This window comes from Neophocaena asiaeorientalis, unplaced genomic scaffold, assembly GCF_003031525.2.
Source record: "Neophocaena asiaeorientalis asiaeorientalis breed wild unplaced genomic scaffold, Neophocaena_asiaeorientalis_V1.1 scaffold242, whole genome shotgun sequence".
Lineage (NCBI taxonomy): Eukaryota > Metazoa > Chordata > Mammalia > Artiodactyla > Phocoenidae > Neophocaena > Neophocaena asiaeorientalis.
The window spans coordinates 3,880,063-3,892,211 of record NW_020172451.1 but is presented as its reverse complement, the minus strand read 5'-3'; the positions used below and the strand labels follow the sequence as shown (position 1 = coordinate 3,892,211).

The following is a 12,149-nucleotide window of genomic DNA, read 5'->3' as shown; positions in this document are numbered from 1 at the left end:
TTTTCTGTTGGATTGTTGGTCTTTTCTCAGTTTCTACAAGCTCTGTATATATTAAAATATTAACCCTTTACCTGTGACATCTTTCAGATAATTTTTACAGCTTTCAATTTGCCTTTTTTAAAAATGTAGTCAAATTTTAAAACCTTTCTCTGTTGCTTCTGGATTTTGAGCTGTAGTTAGAGATGTTTTCCCTGCTTCTGGCTTAGAAAAAGAATTCACTTACCAATAAACTGAGACTCACTTGTAGTATATCCTGGTGAATAATGTTAGGAAGAGATCCACTTTTATACGTTTTAAAGAAATTTTATTGAAGTATAGTTGGTTTGCAGTGTTGTTTAATTATACTTTTTTTTTCCTTTATTTTTGATCTAACTTTTTCAGCCATATGCATACACATATCCCCTCCCTCTTGGACCTCCCTCCCACCCCACCCCCATCCCACCCCTCTAGGTCGTCACAGAGCACAGAGCACAGAGCTGAGCTCCCTGTGCTGTACTGCAGGTTCCCACCAGCTATCTGTTTTACACATGGTAGTGTATTTATGTCAAAGCTAATCTCCCAATTCATCCCAATTATACTTTTTTATATGGCTGTCCAGTTGCCCGACATTTTTGAGGAAGGGTGAAAGGAAAAAGTATCACTTTTTGTTTATGTCTGTTTTTAAATATTTCTGGATTGATATAGGTGTTTCAGGTAATTGCACAAACAGTATAATTATAGCAGGGAGTAAGGAAATAAAAAAGGAGCAACAGATCACCTATAATCTCCAGCCCTTCCCAGGCTGTTTCAGCGTGTCAATTTGTCTTCTCTGTTCTTCGTAGGTGAACGAGCTGGATGGCATCGCCCTGATCCTGGACAGCTGTAGCATCGATGACAAAAACCCCTGTATCCTTGATGTGACTCACAAGCGTTAGTTCACCCTCGGGGGCCTTAGCGGAACAAGGCCCTTGCCTGGTATTCATCCAGGAGGCAGCTGGCTGGCTTTCTTGGTGGCCCGTTCCTAAGAACTAAGCCACTTTCTCAGGGTTCGGGGCTGGAGGGTCCCTCCTGCGGTCTGTGCAGCGTAGTGAGCTCAAGTTTTCGAGGTGACTAGGACATTCTGAACCAGCCTTCTGCTACAGAGTGCCTTAAGACTCTGAGGCAGAAGCTCGTCCATGGCCCCTGTGTTCGCTGCATGTCACTGATGTCACCTTTCCAAACACTATGTGTCCCTGGAGTAAATGTGAAGAAGCTTACGTTTTTTTCTGTGGAGATTCGAGGTATCCAGTCCTCTGGAAGAACCATTTTAACACTAGTTCGGAGGCCTCTGAGACCTCAGGAATGGGGAGAAACGTTTCAGTGGCTCCGGATTCTGGTTTTGGTTGGGTACGGTCTTGCGACCCTCTGTTAGTGATGCTGGGGGCTCTGGCTCTTGCCCTTACCTGGTTTGACCACCCTTCTGGAAGGTGTTCTGCAGGGAACTTGCTTCTTCCCCCGCACTCCACCAGCCAAGGTCTTGCCCTGTCAGAAACTGATCTAGTACAGTGATGAGGAGCCAGGGACTGGGTACAGCCTGCTAAGTTTGAGAGGTAATCTGATTAACTTCAAGACCTTCCCTGGTGAGAATCCAACTCAGCCCAGTCCCTTGCCCTGGCTACTGTGTGGCCTTGTGCCTATTGCAGGTGGGGGGCAGGGGTGAATAAGGCCATTGCAAGGACTTTGAGACTGTAACCCTATGGGAGACCGAGGAGGAGGGGAATTCTATTTTTAAGATGCTCACTGTGGTTTCTGTCAAGAAGAGAAAAGGAGCTGATGAAAATCATGTGTTTCAAAGTAAGTAGATTGAGAAATGCTTATTATTTGTGCTAAAGATACTGTCATTTGTCTGATTAGCAATAGAAAAAAATCTCCTATTTTAAAGAGCATGATAGCTTATAAGCTCAGTCAGGGAAAGACAAATAAACAGCCTCAGAAGACTTTTTTGTTCAAGGTAAAACACAGTCGGTTCACTGCATTGCATTATGGTCAGGCACCACAGGCTGTGCTCATTGGAGAGTTTTGAAATATTTTAGCCCCAAAAAAGGAAAGGAAAAAGAAGAAAGCTTTCTGTCACAGGAAAGCAGTAAAAGAACGTTCAGGTGTAACTGCAGGTGTTGCATTTCCTGATGAAAAAGATGATTTATTGAGAACAAAGAAATTCACCCAGCTTTACTCTTATATTCCCTGAATTGACCTTCTAGTGAGAAAAGGTTTTTATTGCTAATCTTTGGCCTTTAGCAAAGACCAAAAACTTAAAAGGCTGTTGCACACAGCACATCATAGTTCTGCAGATAGGCTGCATGTGGCTCATGCTTACAGAGTCTTCTATGTTGGCATCCTCCTTGCCGGATATTCATTCATTCATTCATTCACTTCTTTCAGGCAACATTTATTGAGTCCTTACTGTGGATTTACATACATGACAACACTGTGAAGCAGATACTGTTATCCTTATCCGCCCTGTTTGTAAGTGAGAAGATAAACTGAGAGAGCCTTAGTGACTTGTCCTGAAGGTCAGACCCAGAATTTAAACTTGGTGTGTACCTGATTCTTAGCTGCTTTCCTAAACTGCCTCCTTGTAAGTCACTGGGAGGGAACAGAACACGTACAGAGACAGCACAGTAACATATTCACGTAGTGGAGAAATTACTAAGAATTATAAATTGAAAAAATATAGATGGACAATCTACATAGATAAATGTTTTTTTAAATGATAATTAATGAAGCATTGCAAGCTTCCAGAATCTCCTTTAAATTGTCAAGAAGAGGCAAAATGTTACATGTTTCGTGTTATGTACATCTAGTAACTCCTTGGACTTTTGTTTATAAACCTACTAGATTTTCAAGACGTACAAAATACACTTAACAAGATATGAGACACATACCAAAATATGAGAGCAAAGGGAGAATGATGGCTGAATGGTCAGAAATGAAGAAGTATTATAGCCTCGGGATTCAATTTTTAGATGTGAGCCATAAGTTAAAACCTGGCCTCCCTAGTAGCCAGAGCAAATAGGGCCATAATACAGATCACAGGGTAAATCCGCCCCATGTTCCTCCTCCACACTGTTTCTCAGCTCCTGCTCTCAGGCAGGTTTTCCCAACAATTATTTAATTTCCCTGACCTTGCCTCCTTACCTCTCACTCACTCCCCCACCCCCATTCATATGTTTTTTTTCTTTCCTATATTTTTTATTCATCAAAATAATAAATCTGTTTGTTTTTTTTTTTTAATGCCAGAAGGTGTAGAATGGGGGAGTGAGTTCTCTGGCTCCACCCTCCACACTTTGCAGTTCACTCTCTCAGCTCTTTCTTCTAGTAGTTGCTTTTCTGTAACTAAGTAATATGCTTCGCTGCTATTTCTTGATATATCACATCTTGATGTTACCTGTTTACTTTGTTATGACACTAGGATTTAGCTCTTGTATACCACCTCCTCTCCTCCCTCCCTCATGCTCCCGCTATAGTTACGATCCCATTTGCTCTGTTGCCTGCATGACTGGTGAGGCTGAGCATCTTCTAAAATGTTTATTTACCATTTGGATTGTGTGTGTGTGTGTGTGTGTGTGTGTGTGTGTGTGTAAAATGTGCTTGATCAAAACCTTTTGCCCATTTTTTCATTGGGTTATCTTTTTATAATTTGTTTGTAATAGATCTTTATATATTCTAGATAGAAGTTCTTTGTCAGCTACATGTGTTGCTAATATTTCCTTTCCCTTGTTGTATGACTTATCTTGTCATTCCCTTTATAGCTTTTTTTTTTTTTAATTAACAGAAGTTCTTAACTTTTAGTCAAATTTATCACTTTTTCTTTATGGTTAGTTTTTTAGGTGTGTATCTTGTTAAAGAAATATTTTCATACCCTCAGGTCATGATGATAATCTGTATTATCTTCTGAATACTTCATATTTTTATCTTTTTATTTATTTTTTAAAATTTTATTGGAGTATAGTTGCTTTACAATGTTGTGTTAGTTTCTACTGTACCGCAAAGTGAATCAGCTATACGTATACATATATCCCCTCTTTTTTGAATTTCTTTCCCATTTAGGTCACCACAGAGCATTGATACCTTTTATATTTAGGTCTATAGTTCACTTGGAGTTGATTTTTTTGTATGGTGTGAGTTAGGGGTCTATTTCTATGTTTTTCCATATGGACACGCAATTATCCCATCCCAGTTATTGAAAAGAACACACATTGTCTACTGTAATGCCAGTTGTATCGTAAGTCAGGTGTCCATATATGTGTGAGTCTGGACTCTCTTTTCCTTTCCATTGATCTCTGTGTTCTATCCCTGTACCACTACTATGGTGTTAAGTACTGTCACTTTCTAACATATCTTGATATGTCGAGTGAGTCCTTCCAGCTTGTTTCTTCTTTTTTAAGAGTATTATGGCTATTTTTGGTCATTTGTATTTGCCCATAAAAAATTTTAAACCAGCTAGTCACATTCTATACATTCACACTTGTGAGTTTTTGTGCACACGTGTGCTTACACACATGTACACACATGAAATCACCACCAACAAAAACAGTGTAAGATCCCCACATGTTGAATTACTCATTGAGATTGCTTTGGCTAAAATCGATGTAATGAGAATTGACATCTGAGTCTTCTAACCCATGAACATGGTATATCTGTCCATTTATTTAGGATTATTACTTTTCAGCTTTTATTCCTCTCTGTGTATTTTTATAGCTTCTTTGCGTGGATTTTAGTATGTATTATTTTGGTTATCATGCATTTCAAGTGTTTTCTAATTTCTATTATGTTTTTTTTTTGACCCATGGATTATTTAGAAATGCATTTCTTAAATTCTGAACAAATAAGAATTATCTTTTGGAGATTGATTTCTAACATAAATTCATTATGATCAAAGAGCACATATTGATGTTCTTTGTCCTATGAAATTTATTAAGACTTGCTTGATGACCCAGTGTATGGTCAGTTTCTGCAACTGTTGTGTGTGTGCTTGGAAATCACATCTATTCTCTAGTAGTGGAGTACAGTTTTTTTAGGTCAAGTCTGTAAAATTTTTACATTTTTAGTGATATTTTTGTCTACTTTGGTTTATTGGTTGTGGAGAGAAATGTTTTAAAATACCAGCCTACGATTATAGATTTCTCTAAATTTCTCCTTTTAGTTATATAACATCTTTCTTTATATATTTTGAGACAACATTATTAGACTAAGGTGTATAACAGGTCTTGAAAAATATCCCTGTTGTCACTGTAAAGTGACCCTCTGTATCTCTCAAAATGCTTTTTGCCTGTTACTAATACAGCTACTTTATCTCACTTTTGGTTGGTATTTACATGGTATAAACCTTTACAGTCCTTTTATTTTCAGTCTTTCTGTGTCAGAGGTGTTTGTTGTAAACAGCATAGTTGATTTTTTCTTAATCTAGTTTCTTTGCCTTTTATCTATTGCATTTAGCCCATTTATATTTACTGTAATTACTGATGTGTTTGTATTTAAGCTACTCTGGTTTGCTTTCTATTTTATTTTATTTTTCTCTCTTTCTTTTGGATTGAGTGTTTTATATTGTTCAATGTTTATCTTTTTCTGGTTTAAAAGTTTTTAATTCTTTTTTTCTATTCTGTTAATAGTGCCCTGGGAAATTACAACATGCATCCTAGACTGAGGAAAATCTAATGTTTTTCAGACCTTTACCCCCTTCCCAGATAATACAGGACCACTCAGCACCCCCCAATTTATATGCTGCTGTTGTTATATATTTTTATTCTATTTTTACAACTCTGTAAGATGTTATTATCGTAGTTCTATAACGTCAGTGTTCATTTAGATTTATCCACATTTGTACTGCTTTCCTGCCTTTCACCCCTTCTTATAGCTTTGTCTGTCCGCCTGGGATCATTTTCCTTCGGCCTGAAGTCCTTCTTTCAGAATTTCCTTTAAAGTGGGTTCATGGGTGAGGAACCATATGAGTTTGTTTGAAAATGTATGCCTCATTCCAGCATTTTGTTGTGATAGCTACAGGATCTCATTGTTGTAATATGTATACTTTGACTTAATTCTAGTATTTCCAGCATGGTATCTGCACCCTCTGCATCTGGTATCCTCCATGCCAGAGTGTCTCTACTTTACCCTTTTTGTTGGATGGATTTGGGACATAATCTAGAAGGAGAGTCAACAAGACTTGGTGACACTTCAGAGGCGGGAGAATAAAAAAGAAACAGCATCACAGGTGACTCCCAGGTTTCTGACCTGAGCAACTAGATGGATGGAGTTATTCCCACATTTATTGAGAAAGGGAATAATTTCAAAGGAGAATATAGACAGATGAATGTGTTCATAAGCTTCATCATTTGCCTGTTGTCACCAGTCACCTCTGAATTGTCAGAGTCAATGGATGCTTTGCAGTTCTCATCATATTAAAACTCAGTTCAACAGATCTCATCACTTCCTCCTTAACATAACACGTTTTTCTTTCATGATGGTACCTCCTCTTGTTTTTTTTTCACGTCTTCCTGGCTCCTTCTCCTTATTCTCTGTTGTTTCTCCCTCTTCTACACGACTTTTAAACGTTGGAGTTCTCCTGGACATTCCAGAGCTCAGGCTCTCTCTTCTCACTCTACGTTTTCTCCCTAAAGAATCTCACCCATTTATTCCTTTATTCGTTTATTCATTCAATGCTTATTGAACACCTTTTATGTCCCAGACACTATTCTGGGCCCGTGGAATGACAGGGAATCCTGTAGGGAGGCTGTTGACATCATGCAGGCAGGAGATGACAGTGGCCTGGGTCAGGCTGGTAGCCATGGAGATGGGAGATGAAGTTGTATTCTGGGTATTCTGAAGGCTTTAAACATCATCTGTTCACCTTTGTCTACCAGATGTAACCTCTAGACAGACCTCTCTTCTGAGTCTCAGGCGTATGTCTCTGACACCCTGCTTAACATTTTGCTTGCATATCTTACTGACATCCCAAACCTAGGATGTCCAAAGTTAACCTATTAATATCTCTGCAAAATTCTCCCCTGTCTTTTTCAATAAATGTGGGAATATCTCCATCCATCTCGTCGCTCAGGTCAGAAACCTGGGAGTCACTCATGATGCTGTTTTTTACTCTCTTGCCACTAAAGTGTCACCAAGTCTTGTTGATTCTCCCTCCAGAATACATCCCAAATCCACCCATTTCCCTTCATCTCCACTGCTACCATCCGGTCCATACGCACCTCACCCCTGGCCCGGATGTCAGCAGTAGCTTCCTAACTCATCTTTCAGTTTCTGGTTTTGTTGTGTTGCGGTGATATTTATTCCGCATCCATTCAGTGCAGTCTTTTAAAACCAAAATAGGGCCATACCTCTCTGCCTCTTGACTCTCCCTGCCCCACACCATCCCTCATAAACCTGCCCATTTACGAAACCTCCAAGCCTGTCCATTGTCCTGAGAATAAATCCACAGGCTCCAGCACGTCCTGAGAGGTCCTGTGTGGTCTTGCCTACCTGCCTTTTCATTTACCTCCAGAGCGCTCTTCCTTTTTTATTTTTTCTTTTGCCCTACCCAGGTACGTGGGGACTTTCTTGCCTTTTGGGAAGTCTGAAGTCTTCTGCCAGCGCTCAGTAGGTGTTCTGTAGGAGTTGTTCCACGTGTAGATGTATTTCTGGTGTATCTGTGGGGAGGAAGGTGATCTCCGCGTCTCACTCTTCCGCCATCTTGAAGCTCCTCCCGGTCTCCCTTTTCTAGCATTCCCCAGAGACTCTTCGTTTTTTGTGTCTCAGATCTGTCTAATTTCTCACCTCAAGGCAGTCGTTAATGCTCATCTCTCAGCCTGGACTCTCTCCCCTGGCTCAGTCCTCCTCGTCTCCATGTCCACCTTCCTCGTCTCTTCCTCAGGGAGGCCTTGCCAGTTGACCCCTCCTAGAACCTGCTCTGTTCCTTCAGCTTATCACAGTCTGTAATTGGATGAATATTTGTGCATTTATGTCTTAATTACCCTCTAGACCAAGGCCCATATGGCAGGGGCCATTTTTTCTGTTTTTCACCTAAGTATAATATGTTGCTGTCAGGTGCATAGTAAATGTCCAATAAATATTTCTTAGATGGGTAGGTGACAGAGTAAAACAGTGAACAAATGCATGAAAAAGCAGCAGCTTGAGGAAGGGGTGTGTGTGTGTGTGTGTGTGTGTGTGTGTGTGTGTGTGTTTGGTGGGTGAGGGGTGGTTCAAAGCACAGGAGAAATTTCTCCCATGGGTTTGATGATTCTCTTGTGAATTGAATAAGCGTGGTTTGGCAGTGATACTATTTCAGCTTGGTTTGGTTTAACCCCTTCTAATAACTCACACCAGTCAAGCTTTCATTGAACTTTAATTTCAGTATTTTGTGTTAAAAAGCAATAGATATTTCGGATATGCCTAGGCTAGGAATCAGTGCAGAGATAGTAAACGTCAGTTAACAAAAATACCTCCGTTCTCTGATCACCCCGCATGGACTGGCTGCGTCCGTGTACTCACGCGTCCTCCACGGGGTGGGTGGGGGTGAGGGCTCGTGTTACCTTAGGGTAGTAGTCCTTGTTCCCCGTGGGCAGTCTGTGGTTTGGACCTTATGAAAGACTTCCTCTTTACTTGGGGATTAGGAATTTCAAGGTGGCTGAAAACTCTCCCAGGCTGAGAACAAGGCTAGGAGGCTTACTGTCCCATCTCTTGGAGGTGGCTTCTAGAGACTGACTGGGGTTTCTAGTTCCAGGGAAAAGACAGCATCTCAAAGGGGTGCTTCACCCCAAAGGACAGCGCTCCGCGACGGCTGCTGCGTCAGGGACACAAGACCAGCTGTTCACTCGCCGGCTCCCTTGCGGAGACCCGCAGTAATGACACAGTAGCAGATGCCATCGGAAAATTCCAGCTCCGCTACCACAGGGTCCGTTTCTTATTTGTCATTTATTGTGGCAAGTGGGATTTTTTATTGTTGTTGTTTCCAAATAGAAACAGCTGAGCTTTATTTGAAATGTTTTCCCTTGATTCTCTTTTGATCTATGTTTTGATCAGTTGTCCTTGATGTGGGTTTTTTTTTATATTGTTTTTATTGGAGGGGGAGGGGACAGGGATAGGATGAGAGTCTAAACAAGGTTGGGGTTTTTTTCTGTTCTTTCTTTTTCTTCCTTTCTGTTTCCTTCTTTCTTTTTTTATTGAAAGCCCTCATTTGTCAGTTTTACTTGTGTACAGAAATGTAACTGTTTATAGGAATAGTAACCAAACAGCATTTCCCCAGTGATCTCGTGTTCGGGAAGTATGGCATAGTGGCAAGACCGTCGGTTCTGGGGCTAGACAGATGCAGATTCTGCCCCTTCTTAACCTCTAAACACTTCACTTAAACCTCTGTTGTGAGTTTTAGCTTATTTATCTAAAATGGGACCTATCCCCGCAGGGTTATGGTGAATGTGAAACGTCATCATGTTTGCAAAGTGCTCAGCCTATAGTTTCTCAACAAGTAGATGTTCTCGTACAAATATCCTGTTACAGCTGTTAATGCCTAGGAGAAAGGTATATTTTCGTCTGTGACTGCAGTGAGTCAGTGGTAAAACTGAAATAATAATGATAATAATATCACAGGACAGAAGAGAGAGTCCTCAGACAGATTAACACATGCCCAACAAAGGCGCCCCTGTAGCTGAGCAGAAAAGGATGGTCTTTTGGGGGGTTTTGGGGTTTTTTTTTTTGGTCTTTTTCCATAAATGGTGCTAGACCGATTTAATATCCGTAGGGGGGAAAAAGCCTACCACCCCTGCCTCTTCCCATTCATGAACATTAATTCAAGATGAATCATAGACCTTAATGTGAAAGGGAAAACACAAGAGCTTCTAGAAGGAATCATAAGAGAATACGGTTATTGTCTTAGAAGAGGCAAAGATTTCATAAACAAGGCATCAAAATTATAACCGAAAAGCGCTAACTGTAAGAGAAAGACTTTGAAAAGGTTTGTGCATTGTATATATCTGACAAAGGACTCATACCCATAATAAATAAAGGACTCCTGCAAAACAACAAAGAAAAGGTAATTCCGTTTTTAAGAATGGACAAAAGACCCGTGGCATTTCACGAAAGAGGAAATCAGATAGATGGCCAGTAAATGTGTGAGAAGGGCTCAGCGTCATCGTTCATCAGGGAAGTGCAAATTGAGCCCACAGTAAGGAGCCCACCAGAATGGCTCGTAAGAGGACTGACAGCACCCAGTGACGGCAAGGATGTGCAGCAGCCTGAACCTTAGTAAACCGATGGTGGAGACGCCAACTGGAAAAATGCCCTTGGAAAACTGTCAGTGTCTGCCAACACTAGGCGTCTCCCAGCCCTGTGAGCCAGCAGTCGCGCCCCTGGCTGTACCCCAGGAGACATGCATACACATATCTATCAGAAGACGTGTGCAGGAGCCTTCCTAGTCACATTATTTATAATAGCCCCGAAGTGGAAACATCCGAAGTCGCCATCAGTAGTAGAACAGAAGTTGTGGAATGCTCATTCCGTGGAACAGTACACAGCGGTGAAGAATGAGCTGCTCTGGGCAACAAATGGATTAATCTCACTAACACAGTTTTCAGCTAAAGAAGCCAGATTCAGAAGGAGTATACGCTGTATGATTCCATTTACGCGAAGCTTAAGAACGGGCAGCATTCATCTGTGGCCACAGCAGTCAGAATGGTGGCTCCCTTGAGGGGTAGGAGGGCGGCTGTTGATAGGGAGGGGTACTTGGAGGCCCTCCAGGGTGCTGGGCGCATTCTGCATCTTGATCTGGGTGGGGTCATGTGATGGGTGTGTGTGCGGAAACCCGTCAGGATGTACACGTAGGACGCGTGCGCTCTGTTGCTCCTCACATTAAAATGTTTAAAATCATTGAGTTATTTCTCGGTGCCAAACCCTATGCTATACCCTTTACATACATTATCTCGCACAATTTTTTTTTTAACAAAAGCCTCTCTGTTGGGAACTGTTATTTTACACATGAGAGAAGTAAAGCTCAGAGAGTTGGTTCCCTGACTGCAGCTGGTCCGGGCTCTCCCGGCTCCTGAGTGGCAGGACCAAGGTGCGAGCCCAGGATTGTCTAGTTCAAGTGTCTAGACTTCCTTGCAGGTGCTTCCTTCACTCCCTCACAGTGTTTCTTCCAGTCTCCCTTTCCTGGGGGACATGTGGGCATTCAGATGGGTTGGATGCAGCCTTGAGTTAATTAATCCTGTTGTGTCTAGCACGTGGTACCCACTCCTCTGCTTTGGCCTCAGGTAATAATCGAGGTAGATACCTAAGCCCTGAGGTGGTAGCCGCCTTGGAAAACAGGTACCTCTGCCATGGCCAACTCCTTCCTCTTCTAAGACTTGAGCATGTGTGTCTTCCTCCTGGAATTTTCCCACAGTCCCCCTTAACTGAGCCCGAGTCCCTCGTCTTGATCTTCTGCAGATCCGTTGTGTTACCCCTGCCACTCTGTGAACATAGCACATGGAAACACCTGGATACGTAACTCTTGCCCTCTAAAAAAGTCTATTCTAGGCGGGGTCTGTATCATATTGCACACCCCACGTTGGACCCTGTGTGTTACCACAGTGTGTCCCAAAGCATTTTTTTTTCTGCAGTATCTTAAATAGCTATTATATGAGGGAAGGCTTCTAAATAATACATATATGTAGGACCTGTGTTAAGCAGGTGTCTCTCTTGCAGGGCACCTCAGAATCTTTACTGTTCTCATATGCGTTTTGGAAACTCTGGACTACAGTGCCACATCTTGGGGAATGCAGGAATTATAGTATAAACATGGAGACACGTTCCATTCTATACTTTTTCTTCATGAGGAGTCTAGCTTGTGACTGCGCCTGCCAAGCAGCCACCAGAGGGAGGCGTTCAGGGAAATGCCTTAAACATTTCAGAATGGCACAGCTGGCTAAACTTGATGTTGTTTATAAAAGGCATCCGTGAATTTCCACACCGGAGAAGTACTTATGCGGTATGCACAAAATGATACGTTTCTGCTTTTAATATCTTACTGTGCCCATCCTAACGTTCAAAGCAGAAATCTTTCTGCTGAAATCAGTCTTTCCTCCTCCGGAGGGGAAGGACTATCTTCTATTGACTTCTGTGTCCCCAGCATTAAACAGCTGGTGAACCTTCAGTGATCATTTGTTCAG

At 41.7% G+C, this 12,149-nt stretch overlaps 1 protein-coding gene across 1 annotated transcript in view; it reads left to right on the top strand.

The window, feature by feature from the left end:
• Positions 1–12,149, top strand: part of ATXN10 (ataxin 10) — a 149,502-nt gene that overhangs the window by 120,161 nt on the left and 17,192 nt on the right. Inside the window, exon 10 of the mRNA XM_024737576.1 lies at positions 822–885. Within this exon, the coding sequence (XP_024593344.1) occupies positions 822–885 (64 nt within the window). The remainder of the gene's footprint in view (positions 1–821; positions 886–12,149) is intronic.